This window comes from Triturus cristatus, chromosome 1_2 (assembly GCF_964204655.1).
Source record: "Triturus cristatus chromosome 1_2, aTriCri1.1, whole genome shotgun sequence".
Taxonomy (NCBI): domain Eukaryota; kingdom Metazoa; phylum Chordata; class Amphibia; order Caudata; family Salamandridae; genus Triturus; species Triturus cristatus.
This window is the reverse complement of record NC_140580.1, coordinates 116807746-116823794: the sequence shown is the minus strand read 5'-3', so window position 1 is coordinate 116823794 and position 16049 is coordinate 116807746. Positions and strand designations below refer to the sequence as shown.

At 48.5% G+C, this 16049-nt stretch overlaps 1 protein-coding gene across 6 annotated transcripts in view; it reads left to right on the top strand.

Moving 5' to 3' along the window:
• Window positions 1-16049, top strand: part of LOC146866924 (pancreatic triacylglycerol lipase-like) — a 303555-nt gene that overhangs the window by 239823 nt on the left and 47683 nt on the right. For all 6 annotated transcript variants that reach the window (XM_085603235.1, XM_085603216.1, XM_085603229.1 and 3 more), the window contains one exon: window positions 10224-10342. In XM_085603235.1, the coding sequence (XP_085459361.1) occupies window positions 10224-10342 (119 nt within the window). The remainder of the gene's footprint in view (window positions 1-10223; window positions 10343-16049) is intronic.

The window sequence follows — 16049 nt, the reverse complement described above, 5'->3', positions numbered from 1 at the left end:
GGCCAGGTCCAAGCTTACGAATCTAAAATACTTATCTGCCATGGACGGGTTCTGTAATTTTTAAAAATAGCCATGTTGTCCTCTATATGTCCAACATGGGCACTATACTTAAGAGCTGATGAGAGACAATATACCGCAAGACAGACGTTTCAACATTGTAACGACAACACTGTTCAACGAGTGTAAGGATACTCAGCCTTTAATGATGAACCACTAGGTTAGACCATTCACAACCAATATTCTGCCAGTGCTAGCCTTATTGATCTGTTGCAGCACTCCAATCACCTGTTATGATTATGATTTCTAGATGCCATCACTCTCCGCATGCGCACATAACATGTGTGTTTGTAAGAAAGTGCTACGTACACTTTACGGGAAAAAACTAACACAATTTTGACAACCTCCGATGATTAATCCAGCCCAATAATCAGAGAACTTTAGGAAATTACCAAGCACATTTAAGATCACCCGCAAATTAGCGGCCACCGCGTATAAAAGTTATAAAGAAATAAGGCGCATGGAACGGTTACAGAAAACTAAAGCACTAATCTGAAGTGAACCGCCCGAACTCTGCAAACTGTGAATTAAGTGCAAAAGAACAGAGCACTTAAAGGGTCAAACATCAACAACACTGACAAATGAATGATGCAAAGGTCCAGTTTCCAGCATCAGAGGCATCCCAACCTGTGTGCCGAAGATTTTTCTTGGCAAATTGTGGGTATTTTTTTTAATTTAGGAAACTTTATGAACGTCCAAAAAGGCAATTTTTTAAGAAAAAATGATATGTTTAGCATTTGAAGGGGAATAACTTGTGCACAAGTATACATGTTGTGTTTTTGTGGCAATAGTTTCTCTCATAAAAAAACATTGCTAAATAACTCTTCTACAAAAACATTTGCAAGATTTTCTGCCTTTAACTAGTTTTATTAGGTGGAAAACCTTGTAACTGTGTAAAATTGCAAAGTTGTAGGACCTTCGTAAAACTATTCCAGCACAATGAATGTCCTCTCCCCTGCGCGTGAGCATCACATCTGTTACACGTATTCACTGCTAATGCACATCTAAAAGGCAAGCTCAACTACAGCCCGTCTAACACTGAATTTATTCAGGTCCACTGCACAGCGTGGACACTTCTACGGGGCCCCCGGGTGGGAGCTCTTTTCACTCACATGATCTATAAAGTTGGGGGAGGGGAGGGGCTTCAGTCCCCGTAGGTTAATATTTGTAAATAATAACATCAATGCCTGAAGCCTGGTGAACCCCAAAAAACCCCACTGTTCCACATAGAGTTTGTAGGTCGCCCTGCGGTTTTTATCAAACACTCCCCTCAGGCTGTGTCTCCATTCTACAAGTTCCAATCAGAAAATAACCTGTGGCGATGGTGCTAGTTTATTGTGGCCCTCATTCATCTTGTATCCCTTTATTTCATTTCATTTTTAGAACCGGAGGCAATGTACGCTTCACGCTTCATTATTTCCAGATGCCTGGAGCTGCCATTGACTTTTTAGGTCTCGCCTGCGAACGCAGCGCGGAGCGCTGCTTTCGGCGAGATCTATTGTTGCTGACTTGCCTCGGAAGGGGGACAGGAGATGTGCACGCGCAGGCTCTTAGCGGATTTGAATTGGTGTACGCGCTTACAGCCACGCGGCGTGCACATCTCCTGTCCCCCTTCCGACCACATGTCAGCCCACGCAGCGCGAAGCGCTGCTGTCGCCAAGGACGCTGTGCCTCGATCAGGCACCAACAATAGCCCACACGGAACCCCCCAGCCCTTCTTCACTCACCGGGCTGCTCTTCTGGGGGGGGGCTCCTCCTCGCGGCTGCAGCACTTCTCTTGCGGGGCTTCCCTGCACTCCCGGGAGCCCCATGCTGCCGTGGGCAGCCTCGTCCGCCGCAGTCTTCACCCGGGCCCCCTCCTGGGACCCGGGGCTTCGCTCCACTCCGGTCGCCACCGCGGGGCTCTCCCTTCAGCATGGGAGCCCCGCGTTAGCATGGTACGCCGTCTCTCTTCCTGCCGGAGCAGGCCCCGCCCACGTCCCGGGCAAGGGCGCCTGACTTCCGGCTTGTTTGTTATTATTGTTGTGGTTAATCCGCTTCGGGAGCAGCTGTCAGGAGGAGGAAGAGGGCTCGGTCTCCCACTCTGAGGTGCTTTATTTAATCTTTTCCAGTCAGGCTCCTTTATTGCTTCTCACGTTGTAGTTTTGCTGCCTGGCTCAGAACTCTGACGGTGTGGCCACTGTTTGGATGCATGCTTGTACTTTACATACAGTTTGCCTTCTGCAGTCGCCTTATCCGAAGATGCTTTGTTTTCATGTAGGTCACGCCTCATTTTTATTCACTATTTAGGCCAATACATACGCACTTGGTGTATCAGATCTCTCTGATCAAAATGTAGGTGATTGCGGCATTAGGAAAGCTCCTTTAAATGTCCATGCCCTGTCACTTGGTTAAACTTGGATTAATGTATTTGATGACTGTCTCCATGAATCTAGAACCATATCTTTTTCATTTATACCGATTTTGCTTTTAGTCGTTATGTAGCAGTGTGCTGTAAACAATACACGTTGGTGTTATCTAAATTAAATGTTTGATTAATTTAACGTACACTACACCGTTTATCGACCGCCGCATTGAAGACTCGATTTGGCCTTGCTGTGTTTGACTGCTGTGTGTACAGGTTGCACATTCGTCTGAGATGCCTGTGCTTAATTCTGGTTGTGACAGCAAATGCTTGTGTATTTTTAAAATAGAAAATCAACTTCCTGGTGCATGCCTGGCTTGCAGTATTGTTTTTTGTAGCAAAAAAAATATTTTGCAATGTTTTCAAATTCTGATCTGTGACGTGGAGCCAAAGGCATTTTATTACTTAATTCATAGAATGCACTTACTCAAAAGCAAAGAAACCGCTTTGAAGCGCCACAACACCATGTCCTAGCATGTTTTGCATATTGTTTGCTCTTTTTTTATGTTCATGCCCAGTGAAGCATTTTCATATAGTTAAACAAAAACTGTGTACTTAAACACCAAGCCAAACAAATCGTTTCTTAAATTGTGGCACCAACCACAAACGGGTTGCTATGCAATTTTCTCTACTCACATGGCAATGACGCCCCCCCCCACACACGTGTGGTTCTTTTCAGGAGTGGGTATCTGCTCATCACTCAGCTGTATCCCTATACAAAGACTAGGTGCATGGAAAGAGCACGTGTCCTGAGCCTAAATCTACCTCCAACTTCGGATAGTCTGGGATCCTTTAAGCCTTTGAAGATTAACGTGTTTATTTAGATGTTTTGTAAAGTACTTGTAGCCCTTTTTGGACAGATATCAAGGTGTGGTAAATCAATATAGATTAGGCCTTTGAATGTCACTCATGTCTGCTTGAGGGTTAAAGGCTCATTCTGTTTTGTTACCTTTGATGTATGTGTTTATTCTTTCTAAATTCAAACTTGGAGGAGGAGTGTAGACAAATTGTATGGTATATTTGAGGCACATAAGATCTGCGCTACAGAGAAGTTGGGAAGAAGCTCACTGGGGATGGTGAAGCAGCTGTAGCCAATATGGATCAGACAATTAACCAACTGCTCTTGCTGTCAAATTGTTTGCCGCTCCAAAAATTAATAAAAAAAAAAAAGCTGTCTTTTATAGAAGCCAAAACAATTATTAATATAATGTAAAATACATCTATATGTTCAACAAGAGGACCTGTCTGTGTTATTAGTCTTTTCATAGTTTAGAACTAAATACTGATTTAAATGCTATTGATACGGCTTACTTGAGCAATACTGAGTTGTGATGCTACTGTTGCTCGAGTTAGAAATCCCTTTAAAAGCAGAAGACTAGAGGTTTTTGGCAAAACAGGAACAATTTGTTTATTTAAACGTTACGGCCAGGAGAACAGTTGGTGTCTGATGACTGCTCAATTTATATTCTGTTGGCATCCGTCTTAAATACAATTTTCAGCAGGTTGTAAAGGGTTCTGGTGTACCATATATGGTGAGGAATGTTGGTTGCTGACCGTGGGACCTGGGGGGTCTTCTTTTAAACACTTTTCTGTGATACCCCTCGTCAGACTGCCCAGCCCCAAGGGCGTGGCCAGCGAACCCCGCCCTGGGGGATCAGCAGCAGAGTGGGGCCCTATGAGGTCACCCTTGATGACAAACTTGGTGCAGACCCCTGATTGACATAGCTCTAAGCAGCTCTGAGTTTTTAGATGCATGTAAAAAATGTTAACTCCCTTGGCTGTCTATTAGTCCTTTTTAGGTCTCGCCTGGCTATCGCGTAAGTGATCGCACAGCGACACTTATGTAGGGGCTTCAGAAAATGCTCCCAAAGACTTCCCAGGCGGATAGGGTGGCGGTTATGCGCACAACCACGCGCATTCCATTTGCCACCAGCTACTTCCTGCGCGTACGCCGCCTCACGCATTCAGAGAGATTTAGTAAGGGGCACAAGACCTTAGGAATGCGGTTTATGGCCAGTGCATGTGAGGCATTCAAGCGCGAAGCTGACATCTGGCATCGGACTTGAAAGCAGCAGACTGCTTTCGCCAGCGCACTTCCTGTATCCCCTCTTACAACAATTAACTTTCGTTATAACTCACACTCCATATGCTCGTTCCCTTCCACCCTTCCTTTGATGTCCGCTTTTCTTGTTGTTTACAAACCACGCCGCACACTGCTGCACGCCGCACACTGCTGCACGCAATGCAATAGGTCTCGCATTTACGCGAGTTTAAGCTATTGCCGTCATAAATAACAATGTCTTGTATTTATGTTTTCAAAACCAATACCAAAATAAAAGGCATAGCCATTTACAATGCCAATAGCTCAAACTTGCGTAACTGCGAGACCTATTGCATTGCAAATGCTTGTTACATTAGTGGGGGTTTAGAAAGCACTTCTGCCGCTGGACAGGGTGACAGTTCAGTGGCCGCACGCGCCCGGCTCCCTCTGCTCTGGGGACTTTGGCACCTCTGCTGATGGGTTTCTGGAGCTGAGCCTGGGAGCAGTAGAGGGGTGAGCGACTGGCTCCCATCGGGGGCCCTTAGCCTGCCCTCGCTGCCCCTGCTGGCTTAGAACCTGCTGGCCCCCCGTTTAGCCAGCCCTGCACCAGGCAGAGCCGGGGAAGCGCTGGGTACTGGAGGGGGTCCATTAACAGCAGGTGTGCACCTCCCTCGCTGTGAGCATCTTCTCTCAGGGTGGAGAACGGACGTTCAGTTCTCACTCAGGACTTCACAGCCGATGCACAAAACAGCCACTGCGTGCAGTACAAAACTAGCCACAGGCTAATCACCAAGACGCTTCAGGACCACAGCTGCTGGATACTCGGCTCTCTGCACGGATGAATGTCCAAGTCATCACTTTAGGTGTTTGCACTGCAGGACATTGTCACAGTGTGGCCTGGCTACAGAATGCAGATAGCTCAGACTGCCTCACACCAGATTTAAAAGGCTAACAACCCGTGTTAAAATATGCATCTGTTTCCCTAATGCGTGTTTGCACGTAAAACAAAATCGGATTGCGTATGAAAAATATAGGACTGGACGTACCTCGTATCACAAATTAATGTGATCATCAATAAAGCCCCTCCACATTCAAACAATGCACATTTCCATCTTGCAATCGGTTACTTTATGAAATCACATGGGCTGCGGGGGCCTTTGTTACGCCCCTGCTCCATGCCCGGGTGGACACAGTAGATCATGGGTAAAATGATGCAGAAGCTGCACACTTAGCATCCGAAGATATTGACTAATCGCTACTTTGGTCAATTCTGAAAACTGGCTGGTGAACCTTGTACCTACTGCATGCCACGCCTCCCTGATTGCAAATGCGTCCTCCACCCCCCTCTTTTTCCCCTTTCTCATTAACGGCAGAATATGGGCACAGTATTCATTCATGATGCAAACCTGCTCCTGTACTTTTGTCATTACTTTATATTATGGTTGCTGTATCTTGTATAATTCTGTGATGTTTGAAACATTAAAAAAAAAAGAATTAGAAAAAAAAGCTGCTCACAGGTTTAGCCAGAATGATGTGAATAGTCAAATAATGAAACAAATTCACTCCTTTGAGATCACACAGTTTGGTAAAATGAGCTAAGATAAGAAGTCTGCTTCCCGAAAATTCGGTGGTCTCAAAGGTAAACAATAGGCTACATTTCATCGAAGGCGTGCCTAAGGCAAGCCCGTCTGCGTCTGAACCTCACCCAGCGCCAGGACGCCTGCCCCCCGCGAACGCCACGACACCCGCCTCTGCTACGACTCCAGCACCCTCCACGCATTCAACGCCGGACGATCACGCACCTGCTGCCTGGCTGCCCCAAAGCGCACCCAAGGACCCTTCTCCTGCCGGAACTGCAGCTTCACCAGCCTCTGGCCCGCCAACACACCTACCAAAGAACCCAACCACCTCAGATGCATCCTTCTCAACACCCGCTCCGCACGCAAACATGCCGTGGAACTCTGGGACCTACTGGACTCCAACACCCCAGACGTCGCCTTCCTGACGGAGACCTGGCTGAACCCCTCCTCGGCACCCGACATCGCCATAGCCATCCCGGAAGGCTATAAGATCACCCACAGGGACCGCACCAATGGAGTTGGAGGAGAAATCGCCATCATCCACACGAACACTCTCAAAGTCTCAACTAACACCGATGACACCCTCAGCACCGCCGAACACCTGCACTTCCAGATCCACACCGATCCCAACACCACCCTCAGAGGAACCCTCATCTACATACCCCCCGGACCACGAGCACAGTTCAGTGACTCCATCACCGACCTCGTCAGCACACACACCCTCACCTCCACTTTCTACATCCTCCTCGGGGACCTGAACTTCCACCTCGAGAGCAACAACGACACAAACTCCTCCACCCTGATCGACAACCTCGCCAACCTCGGACTCAGACAACTCGTCACTACACCCACCCACTCCTCCAGCCACACGCTTGACCCCATCTTCTCCACAAGCTCCCACGTCTCCTTCAACCACACCACCGAGCTCCACTGGACCGATCACCGCTGCATCCACTTCACCTTCCGGAAACCCACCACGCACCACCGCACCCAACAGATGCCGCGCCGCTGCTGGAGCAAAGTCACGAAGACCAGCTTTCCACCACCCTCGCAGATCCGACCGACCCCGACACCGCCGCTCACAACCTCAGACAGTGGATCAACGACTGCGCCAACACCCTCTCCACACTCAAGAAGCCCTCCAACACCCACACTAGCAAGAAAGCCAGCTGGTTCACCGAAGACCTCCAGGCCTCCAAGCGAACGTGCCGAAAACTCGAAAAAAATGGATCCATGAACGAACACCGGAAAGCTACACAGCCCACAAGAACGCCACCCGCAGACACCACCACCTCATCAGATCCGCCAAAAAGAGCTCCTTCAAAGACCGCCTAGACAACAACGCACACAACAGCAAAGAGCTCTTCAACATCAAGAAGGAACTGTCCAACCACAGCTCCAACACCAACGACATCCCACCTTCACAAGACCTGTGCGACTTGCTGGCCACCTTCTTCCATCGCAAGATTGCAGACATCCATGACAGCTTCAACGCTGTCACCACCCCAGCCACCACTAGACCCCCGCTCCCACAACTACCACCCGCACCAACCGCCTGATCGCCTGGACCAACATCAACGACGACGACACCATCAAGATCATGAACACCGTCCACTCTGGATCCCCGGAAGACCCCTACCCACACCACATCTTCAACAAAGCCAGCAGCACCATCACACCCCATCTCCGGAAAACCATCAACATCTCCTTCGAGACAGCAACCGTCCCGGAGAGCTGGAAGCAACGCCTTACTCAAGAAACCCAAGGCGGACCCCAAGGACCTCAAAAACTTCCGACCCATCTCCCTGCTCCCGTTCCCGGCAAAGATCATCGAAAAGGCCGTCAACAAACAACTGACCAGCTTCCTCGAGGAGAACAGCATCCTGAACCCGTCCCAGTCCAGGTTCTGCAGCAACCACCGCACCAAAACTGCCCTCATCGCCGCCACCGATGACATCGGGACCCTGCTAGACAATGGAGAAACCGCGGCCCTCATCCTCCTGGACCTGTCAGCCGCCTTCGACACGGTCTGCCACCGCACACTATGAACACGCCTCTACGACGCCGGAATCCAAGAGAAGGTCCTGGACTGGACCTCCTCCTTCCTCTCCAGCAGAACACAGAGCGGCCACCTCCCCCCCTTCCGCTCCGAAGTCACCAAGATCATCTGCGGCGTACCCCAAGGCTCATCCCTCAGCCCAACGTTGTTCAACGTCTACTTGGCACCGCTCGCCCACATCGCACGACGGCACGACCTCAACATCATCTCCTATGCCGACGACACCCAGCTGATCCTCTCCCTCACCAAGGACCCCCACACTGCCAAAATCAACCTCCATGAAGGAATGAAGGCCGTCGCCGACTGGATGAGGAACAGGCAACTGAAGCTGAACTCGGAAAAGACGGAGGTCCTCATCCTCGGATACACCCCCTCGGCCTGGGATGACTCCTGGTGGCCATCTGCACTAGGAACACCCCCAACACCCACCGACCACGCACGCAACCTAGGGGTCATCCTCGACTCTGCCCTCTCCATGACGAAGCAGGTCAACGCTGTCTCCTCCTCCTGCTTCAACACCCTCCGCATGCTTCACAGGATCTTTAAGTGGATCCCCACCGAAACAAGAAGGACGGTCACCCAGGCCCTCATCAGCAGTAGACTGGACTACGGAAACGCACTCTACGCAGGAGCCCCGGCCAAACTCCTGAAACGGCTTCAACGCATCCAGACCGTCTCCGCACACCTAATCCTCGACATCCCTCGCCGCAGCCACATCACACCCCACCTGAGAGACCTGCACTGTCAACAAGAGGATAACCTTCAAACTCCTCACCCACGCACACAAGGCACTCCACAACACCGGACCAACGTACCTCAACAGCCAACTCAGCCTCTACACCCCCACCTGCCAGCTCCGCTCCACAGACCATGCCCTCGCCACCGTCCCCCGCATCCGAAGAGTGACCGGCAGCGGCAGATCATTCTCCCACGTCGCCGCCATGACATGGAACACAATCCCCATCCGCCTATGGCAGACCGAAGACCTTCTGACCTTCAGAAGACTTCTCAAGACCTGGCTCTTCGAACAGTATCAGCTCAAACCCCCACCCCCCCGCCACCTTGTGACCCTCGCGGGTATGTAGTGTGCTTTACAAATGCCATGATTGATTGATTGATCTTGGTAAGAAAAATGACTCCAGTTGCCTTTCTGGGCTTCACTCCTAATTGCACTTTCATAGCCACTAATGTACATTTACTTTAATCGAAACCCCCGGGTGGGGGGGAGGGAGTTGTGCCTTAAGGCCTAAACTATTTTAACGAGACCGCCACACACTTCTACCACTGACGCAACTCACTTCCACCACCGGATGAGGCTGTCAATTCATAGGAAGCTATACTTATATTTTGAATGAAACAGTACTTTGTTTATAGAAAATGAATGCAGCAGTAAAACAAGGTAGCTTTACATCTTATGAACCAAAGAGTGACTGCACAGAATCTGCATGGCCTCACTGATGAGGGATACAGTTACTCTCCAGTTGAGCTCTCCACTCCTGGGTCATAGTCCCTTTCCAGTGCCAGTGCCCACCATCCCAAACGCAATTAAGTGCATTTAGTTAATTCTGGACAGTTCCCATAAACAGAAACGAAACCAGGTTAAGAGGTCGGGTTTAAGGCCCAAATAAATTGTTAATCTTATCTTTTAATACCTGTATACCATTTCCACCCAAACTGACACCATGCAACCCATACGTTTCCATAAAAAACACATAATATATACAATTCTCGTTCTTTGTTGTTTATCGTCTCATTGGCGATCCATCAACAACTCCTTTCGATGTATCCATTCCAAATGCTAACGTTGCCATGTAGGATTTGCTTTGCTGCATAAATATTTTATGGAAGCAATCTGTGAATCTGAGACCTAAGTAGGGACCACCTTGCACTACTTCGATCAAGGTGCCAGGCAGGATGGCGACGTGGACTCACCACAAACTGCTGTTTCTCACTGGGGAGTAGTGCTACAACGTGACACGTCATTACAAGCCAGCCCTTTATAAAATAAAGACCTTAAACAATAAAGAAAAATAGAAAAGTTAAAAGATTAATGATTACTCTCCTTTCTTGTCAATTTTTCAGGGACACGTGACTTTGTGGCATGCAACCACCTGCGGAGCTACAAATACTATTCAGACAGTATCATAAGCAAAGAAGGGTTTGTTGGATTTCCCAGCCCCACCTATAATTCTTTTGAATCGGTAAGTATTCCTAATAACCCAGGGAGCGGGGTAAGCAGTGCATCCTGAATTGTAGGTGTTTGCACCCATATCAATGCCTTACTGATGATCACCGTTGGAATTTATGAGACAGCAATAATAGGAAAGAATGGTGCAGCCATATATTTTGAGATTTAAAAAATACATCATGCTTGCGCAATTGTTTGCTTTTAGAATTAAGCAAAAGCTCTGAACATGTGGCGTACAGACAGATATAAAAGTCACACCTGCTCCAGGTTTAAAAAAAATTAAAAAAACAATACATATAACCTGAAAATCAAAATAAAAACAGAATCTCTTTTATATACGATGAGAGTCCTTTGGTGTCCAGGAACTGGATGGTAAACTGGAGTTGGTGTTTATATATATATATATATATATAATCGCTTTTTGTGTTTCTAATTACTTTGGCTCTGTTTGACGAATTTCCAGAAAACTTTCCAAAAAGGAGCTATTTTTTCACTTATTTGTGCATAGAAATTTCGGGGTGATCCGTCAAGCGGGGGACAAAAAAAAACGTGTGTCCCAAAACGCAAAATCCCCATGCAGTTTCCCTAGACTTCTTTAAGAAGGGCTACAGCAAATACTGCTAAATGAAATTACACCAAATTTGGAAGGAAGCTAAATCTTGGTCTGCAGATTGTGCTTTTTGTGATTTGGTGTAAATCTGTTCAGTAGTTTTTCTAGAAATTAAGGGTAAAAATATTTGCATATCTGGACGCTTGGGTCTGTGAGAGGCTCTAGAGACTCGCACGGGAGCTCAAACTTTAAAAATAGAGTGTTCCGATTGGCCCAGGGAGCTTTATTTCCTTTTGGCTCTGACTGGCTGCTAGCAACATGAGCAAAATTTTGCTGACAGCCCTTACAGGGCTTGAGGACTTAGTCCCCTCTAAATAAAAGTAATATAAGGGGGCAGGAGAGGGATACCCTGCCCCCCCAGGTCCTATGGGGAGCCCAGAAGGACCTCCCAAGACAAAATGCAAAAACAATTAGGAATTTTTGCAATGATCCTGTGGGACTCCCATGGGATTGGCAAAAAAATGGCAGCTGGATCCTCATTCTTCAATTATAGGGCCTTGGGAGTAACCGCCAGCAGAGTTTCCAGAGATTTGCCTACACCGCGTTCCATTGCAAACGCAGGGCTTAGGGAAAACTCAGACGAGCAAGACATACAACTTAGGGATTATCTAAGAAGAAGGACGGTGAGGACGAGTAAGGAGAGCGGCCATGACGAGGAGGAGGCAGCCGAGGCAGGTAAGTACCTTTTTTAAACATTATAATTACTTTGGGACGGGGGAGGAGGGGAGCGGAGTGGTTTTCCAACTCCGTGGAACTCCGAGTAGTGGCACTACTCCTGCTCCGCCTGGGCTTACTGGGGAGGCGACCCCGGGGTTGCATTGTTCATTTAAGGGAAGGGTGGCTTGCAGCTCTTCTCTGCCATTATAGGCCCAGGCAGCCCAACCTCCAGGCTGCAATACATAGGGGGGAATGCTTGGCCCCCTCCCCAGGCTGTTTTCAGCTCAGGGTACCCCATATTTTTTTATGGGAGGGGGTCAATGCCCTCCTCTTAAGGCCGCTTTTGGCCCCAGGGACTCCCTCCCCCAGTGCCAAATCTAAAACACATGGGGAGGGGGCCGTGGGGGACCCTTCCCAAGCCATTATAGGGCCCAGGCAGCCCACCCCTAGAGCTGAAATATGCCAAAAAGGGGTGCGCTCCCCAGGACACAGCAAGTGAGCTGGCCCTGGAAACTGGAGGGCGCATGGCACCCCTCTCTTTTTTTAAAGTTAGCAGCCCTGTGGGTTGCAGTGCCCAGGGCCTAATAATGCTTGGAGAGGTGGGCCACAATGGTCCCTCTCTAATTTGAAATAAAGAAGGGCCTGGGAGATGAGATGTCATCTTTTAATATTAAAACCGCATCCTATGCTGATGAAGCTCAGTTTATTCTAATATTAGATAAAGATTGCACTGACTCAGAACATCAGTTTAAGCTACGCCTCACAGAAGTCATCCGTTGGATGATAAATACAAATATAGATGAGGTCCCCAGGGCCTGATGAGGCTCCAGAAGGGAGGCCACGTGGCCCCTTTACCCTTTAAAACATGTACGGCCCTGGGGAATGTTGTTTCCAGGGCCTAATGAGGCCCACCTCCCCTTTAATATAATACAGTCCTGAGTGATGGGGTTCCCATGGCAACAGTAGATTCGGGGAGGGGGCATATGATATTCCTCCCCTTTTAAAAATGATATGGCCCCAGGGGATGCAATACAAGGGGCCTATAAAGGGTCTGAGACCCCGTGGCCAGGCCCTCTGGCCAAACCCCTCCCACACATGGCCAAAGGCCCTGCACAGCATGGGATTGGCTGCTTGGGGCCAGGCCTTGTGGCCAACCTCCCACCACAACTGGCCAAAAGCTGTGCACAGCAAGGGTTGGATTTACGTCTGTAAATAAAATGTTACTTTAAGTGAAAAAAAACCATAGATATTCACTGGGGAAAAAAACAAAGGTAAAGTAACGTTACAGTTTGGTAAAATATTACTTAACAATGTAACATTTTAAACAAATCATAGAAATTCACCAGTTAATAGTTATAGTTATCTCAAGTAAGGGGACGTGGCCAAGATGAACCCAGTCCACCGCTCACCCTCCTATGGGGTTCACGGTCACCAGTGATGCCAGCCCTACAGTCGCTGTACCCTTGAGGACTGTTGAGAGGGGAAGCAACCCCAGTGGACCTCAGACGCATGAGGAATTCACCCCGTTTGGAACAAGGCGTGCAGCTGCTTCCTGCGTGGTGTGCTGGGGTGGAAGTGTGGCCTGCGATTGCATTGGGCTGCTCGATCCTCTCTACGTATAGCGGCTTAATACTGGTGCTGGCCCTCATCCACAGCCCCCGACGGTGGTGCAACATTGTTGGCAAGGCCCCTGGGTGCTACCGGAAGATTGGTCACAGCTGCGCTATGCTGCTTTGCCGACCCGGGGCCCAGCTTGGTGGGGGAGAAATAAGGACCCTGCCTTCAGCACAGTGCGCGATTTGTTCAGCGGTGCTTGGGTTGTGCTGTGTGCAGTATCAAGGACTCCCGCTGTATCCCTCTCTTTCCCCTGTTTGCCTTCAGCATTGTCCCTCACTGTCCGGTGCACGGAGGAGCCTGGGACTGCTATGCAGTGCAAAAAGTGTGGACCTAGTTTGGAATCCTCAGGTTCCTACTCCCTGTTCTATCTACAGAGTCTATCTTGTTCGTAAAACGAGAGACAAAGAAAGAGGGAAAAATGTTTTTTTCTTAATACTACCTTCACCCACTATGCAGTGGCATGCTTCGTCATTGGGCTGCTCCAGACGTTTAGGTGCAGACCAACACACTGGATGGGGCGCAATTTTTTAATAAAGTAAAGTGGTGAGGGAGAAGGTTAAAAGAGAGTAAAAAGATAAAGTGCTGGGGAAGAATATTCCCTCAAGAAGGGATCACAAAGTGCAGAAAAAGAGAATAAAACTGTTTAAGGAGATTTTTGCAATTGGGATGTAGGGGTAGTTACCCCTCCTGCTTATCCCTAAATTCATTTTTAACCCTGCCAAGGGGAAACAAGAAAGAAGGTAATCACATAGTATCTCCTTAGACCATTTTATTATCTTTTTCTGCACTTGTTTTACTAACAAGATAGACTCTGTAGATAGAACAGGGAGTAGGAACCTGAAGATTCCAAATTAGGTCCATACTTTTTGCCCTGATTTTTAATGTCTGTTTAATAGTCCTTCTCTCTTTAGTGAGTCATAAGTATTGGAAGGGGAGTCAGAAAAGGCTCATTCCCTTATCCCTCTTTTTGTGATTTTACTGCTGTGCAGTGGCCTTGTTGGGCTTATAGTTCCTCTCCCTCATGGCTGACCAGACCTGTGAGGTATGGTGCCTGGCCCAGCCTTCTTGCTATACACCGCTACCATGGGGGACCATTATTTCACATTTTAAACGCCCGGAGGTCACAACTTCCTGAGGCACTGGAGGCGTTGGAAGAACTTCCATGAACAATGGTCCATAGGTTGACCTGCATGTCTGCCCTGCATACTTTGCTGTCCTAACTGCCCCAGACGGGGGTTGTTGGATTAACTTCTTCCGCCTACCTTCCTCTGTGCCTTTATGACTTCCTGTGCTCATCCCTGCTGAGTCACCCACCTTCCTTTGCTGCACAGAGATCAATGTGGACTTCACTGAGCACATGGTGCGTGATTGTGGGACTTGGTGAGGGTCTGTGCATAATGGACTATCCTACTTGCAGGTGCTCCTGCCCCTCTGGTTGGCCCCATGGGCAGCCCAAAGTAAGACAAGCAAGATGCTGGCACATGGGATGTCGGGTGCGCTGATATGTGAACCCACTGGATGCATTTTTGGAGCATATGTTGTTGGACTACTCGCGAACGTTCGATGAGATCTTACAAGTGGTCTCGGACATTAAATCCTCAGTGGAGCCTAACAAAGATGCCTTGGTGATTGACATGGGCCTTATGCGTGATGACCACAAGAAGTTGGAGGACTGGGTGGAGGACCCCGAATCTACATTGGCTGCACTCAAACAATGGTTGCCGAAGCAGACTCTTGTGTCAAGACCCTTCAGGGGGAGGTACGCTACCTTAAGAAGTGGTTCGAGGATCACAAGGGCCACTAATGTAATAATGTAAGGATCCTGGGGCTACCAGAGTGAGCTTAGGCCTCAGCATGGAGCTTTACCTTGAGGAGTTGATTTCGCAGATGGTGCTAGGGGGTAAATTCTTAATCTTTTCAGTGGATCAGTGGTGCCCCTGCTGTGCCTCTGATACCTGTTGTTGCTTGTCTCTTTAATCACGGGGACAGGGACCATCTACCACAGGTGGCATGTGCAGGGGCCCTTGGGAGTAAACAACTCTTCTGTGAACATTTTTCTAGATTATACTGCACACGTTCGGGGATGCAGGACATCGTTCTTGGAGGCCAAGAGGCAACTCCGTGACATGGATATAAAATATGTCTTGCAGTTTCCAGCCACCTCAAATATCATACATGAGGGTCACACCACCTTTTGTGCAACTCCGAAGGAGGCATGGACCTGGATCAAGGGCCGGGGTGTCGCCACCCATGGAGGAGAATGGTGGTGGCGGCCGGCACTTGAGGAGGCACTGAAGGCCAGAGGCAGAAAATGGAAGACGGGTCCTACGAAGAAACAGGTGGCCAGGGATAGGGCCCAAGTAGTAGCAGCTGCAGAGTGACACAGCACATCCCCTCCCGCTCTTTTGTCAGGGCGGAATAAGTGGACCATGCTGCAACCGACAATTACCTGGCCCTGGCAGATGCTCTGTTGCAAATTAAGTACATGTCTTACTATGACATCAAGGATGGAGAAAGAAAAGCAGAACTAGAAGTGAGACAATGTCCCTCCCTGGATTAAGCATGCCAGGAAAATTACCAAGGAAGAGAGTGTGTTTAGTGAATTTAAGAGTAGTGTGAATGTACTAAAGAAAAATGAGGATGGATGTTGGTGTGTGGCATATGCCTAGAGTGCGAAAAATGGGTCTAGAAAAGACTTTGCCATAAACACTCCAGGTGTGCAATGCTGTCATTCAAAGAGAGCAGAGTGGTGAAGGGATTTGAAAGAGTAGAAGCACCATTGTACGAAATTGGATTATTGTTTGGGGTGGGTGACTACCCACCTGGAGGAATAATC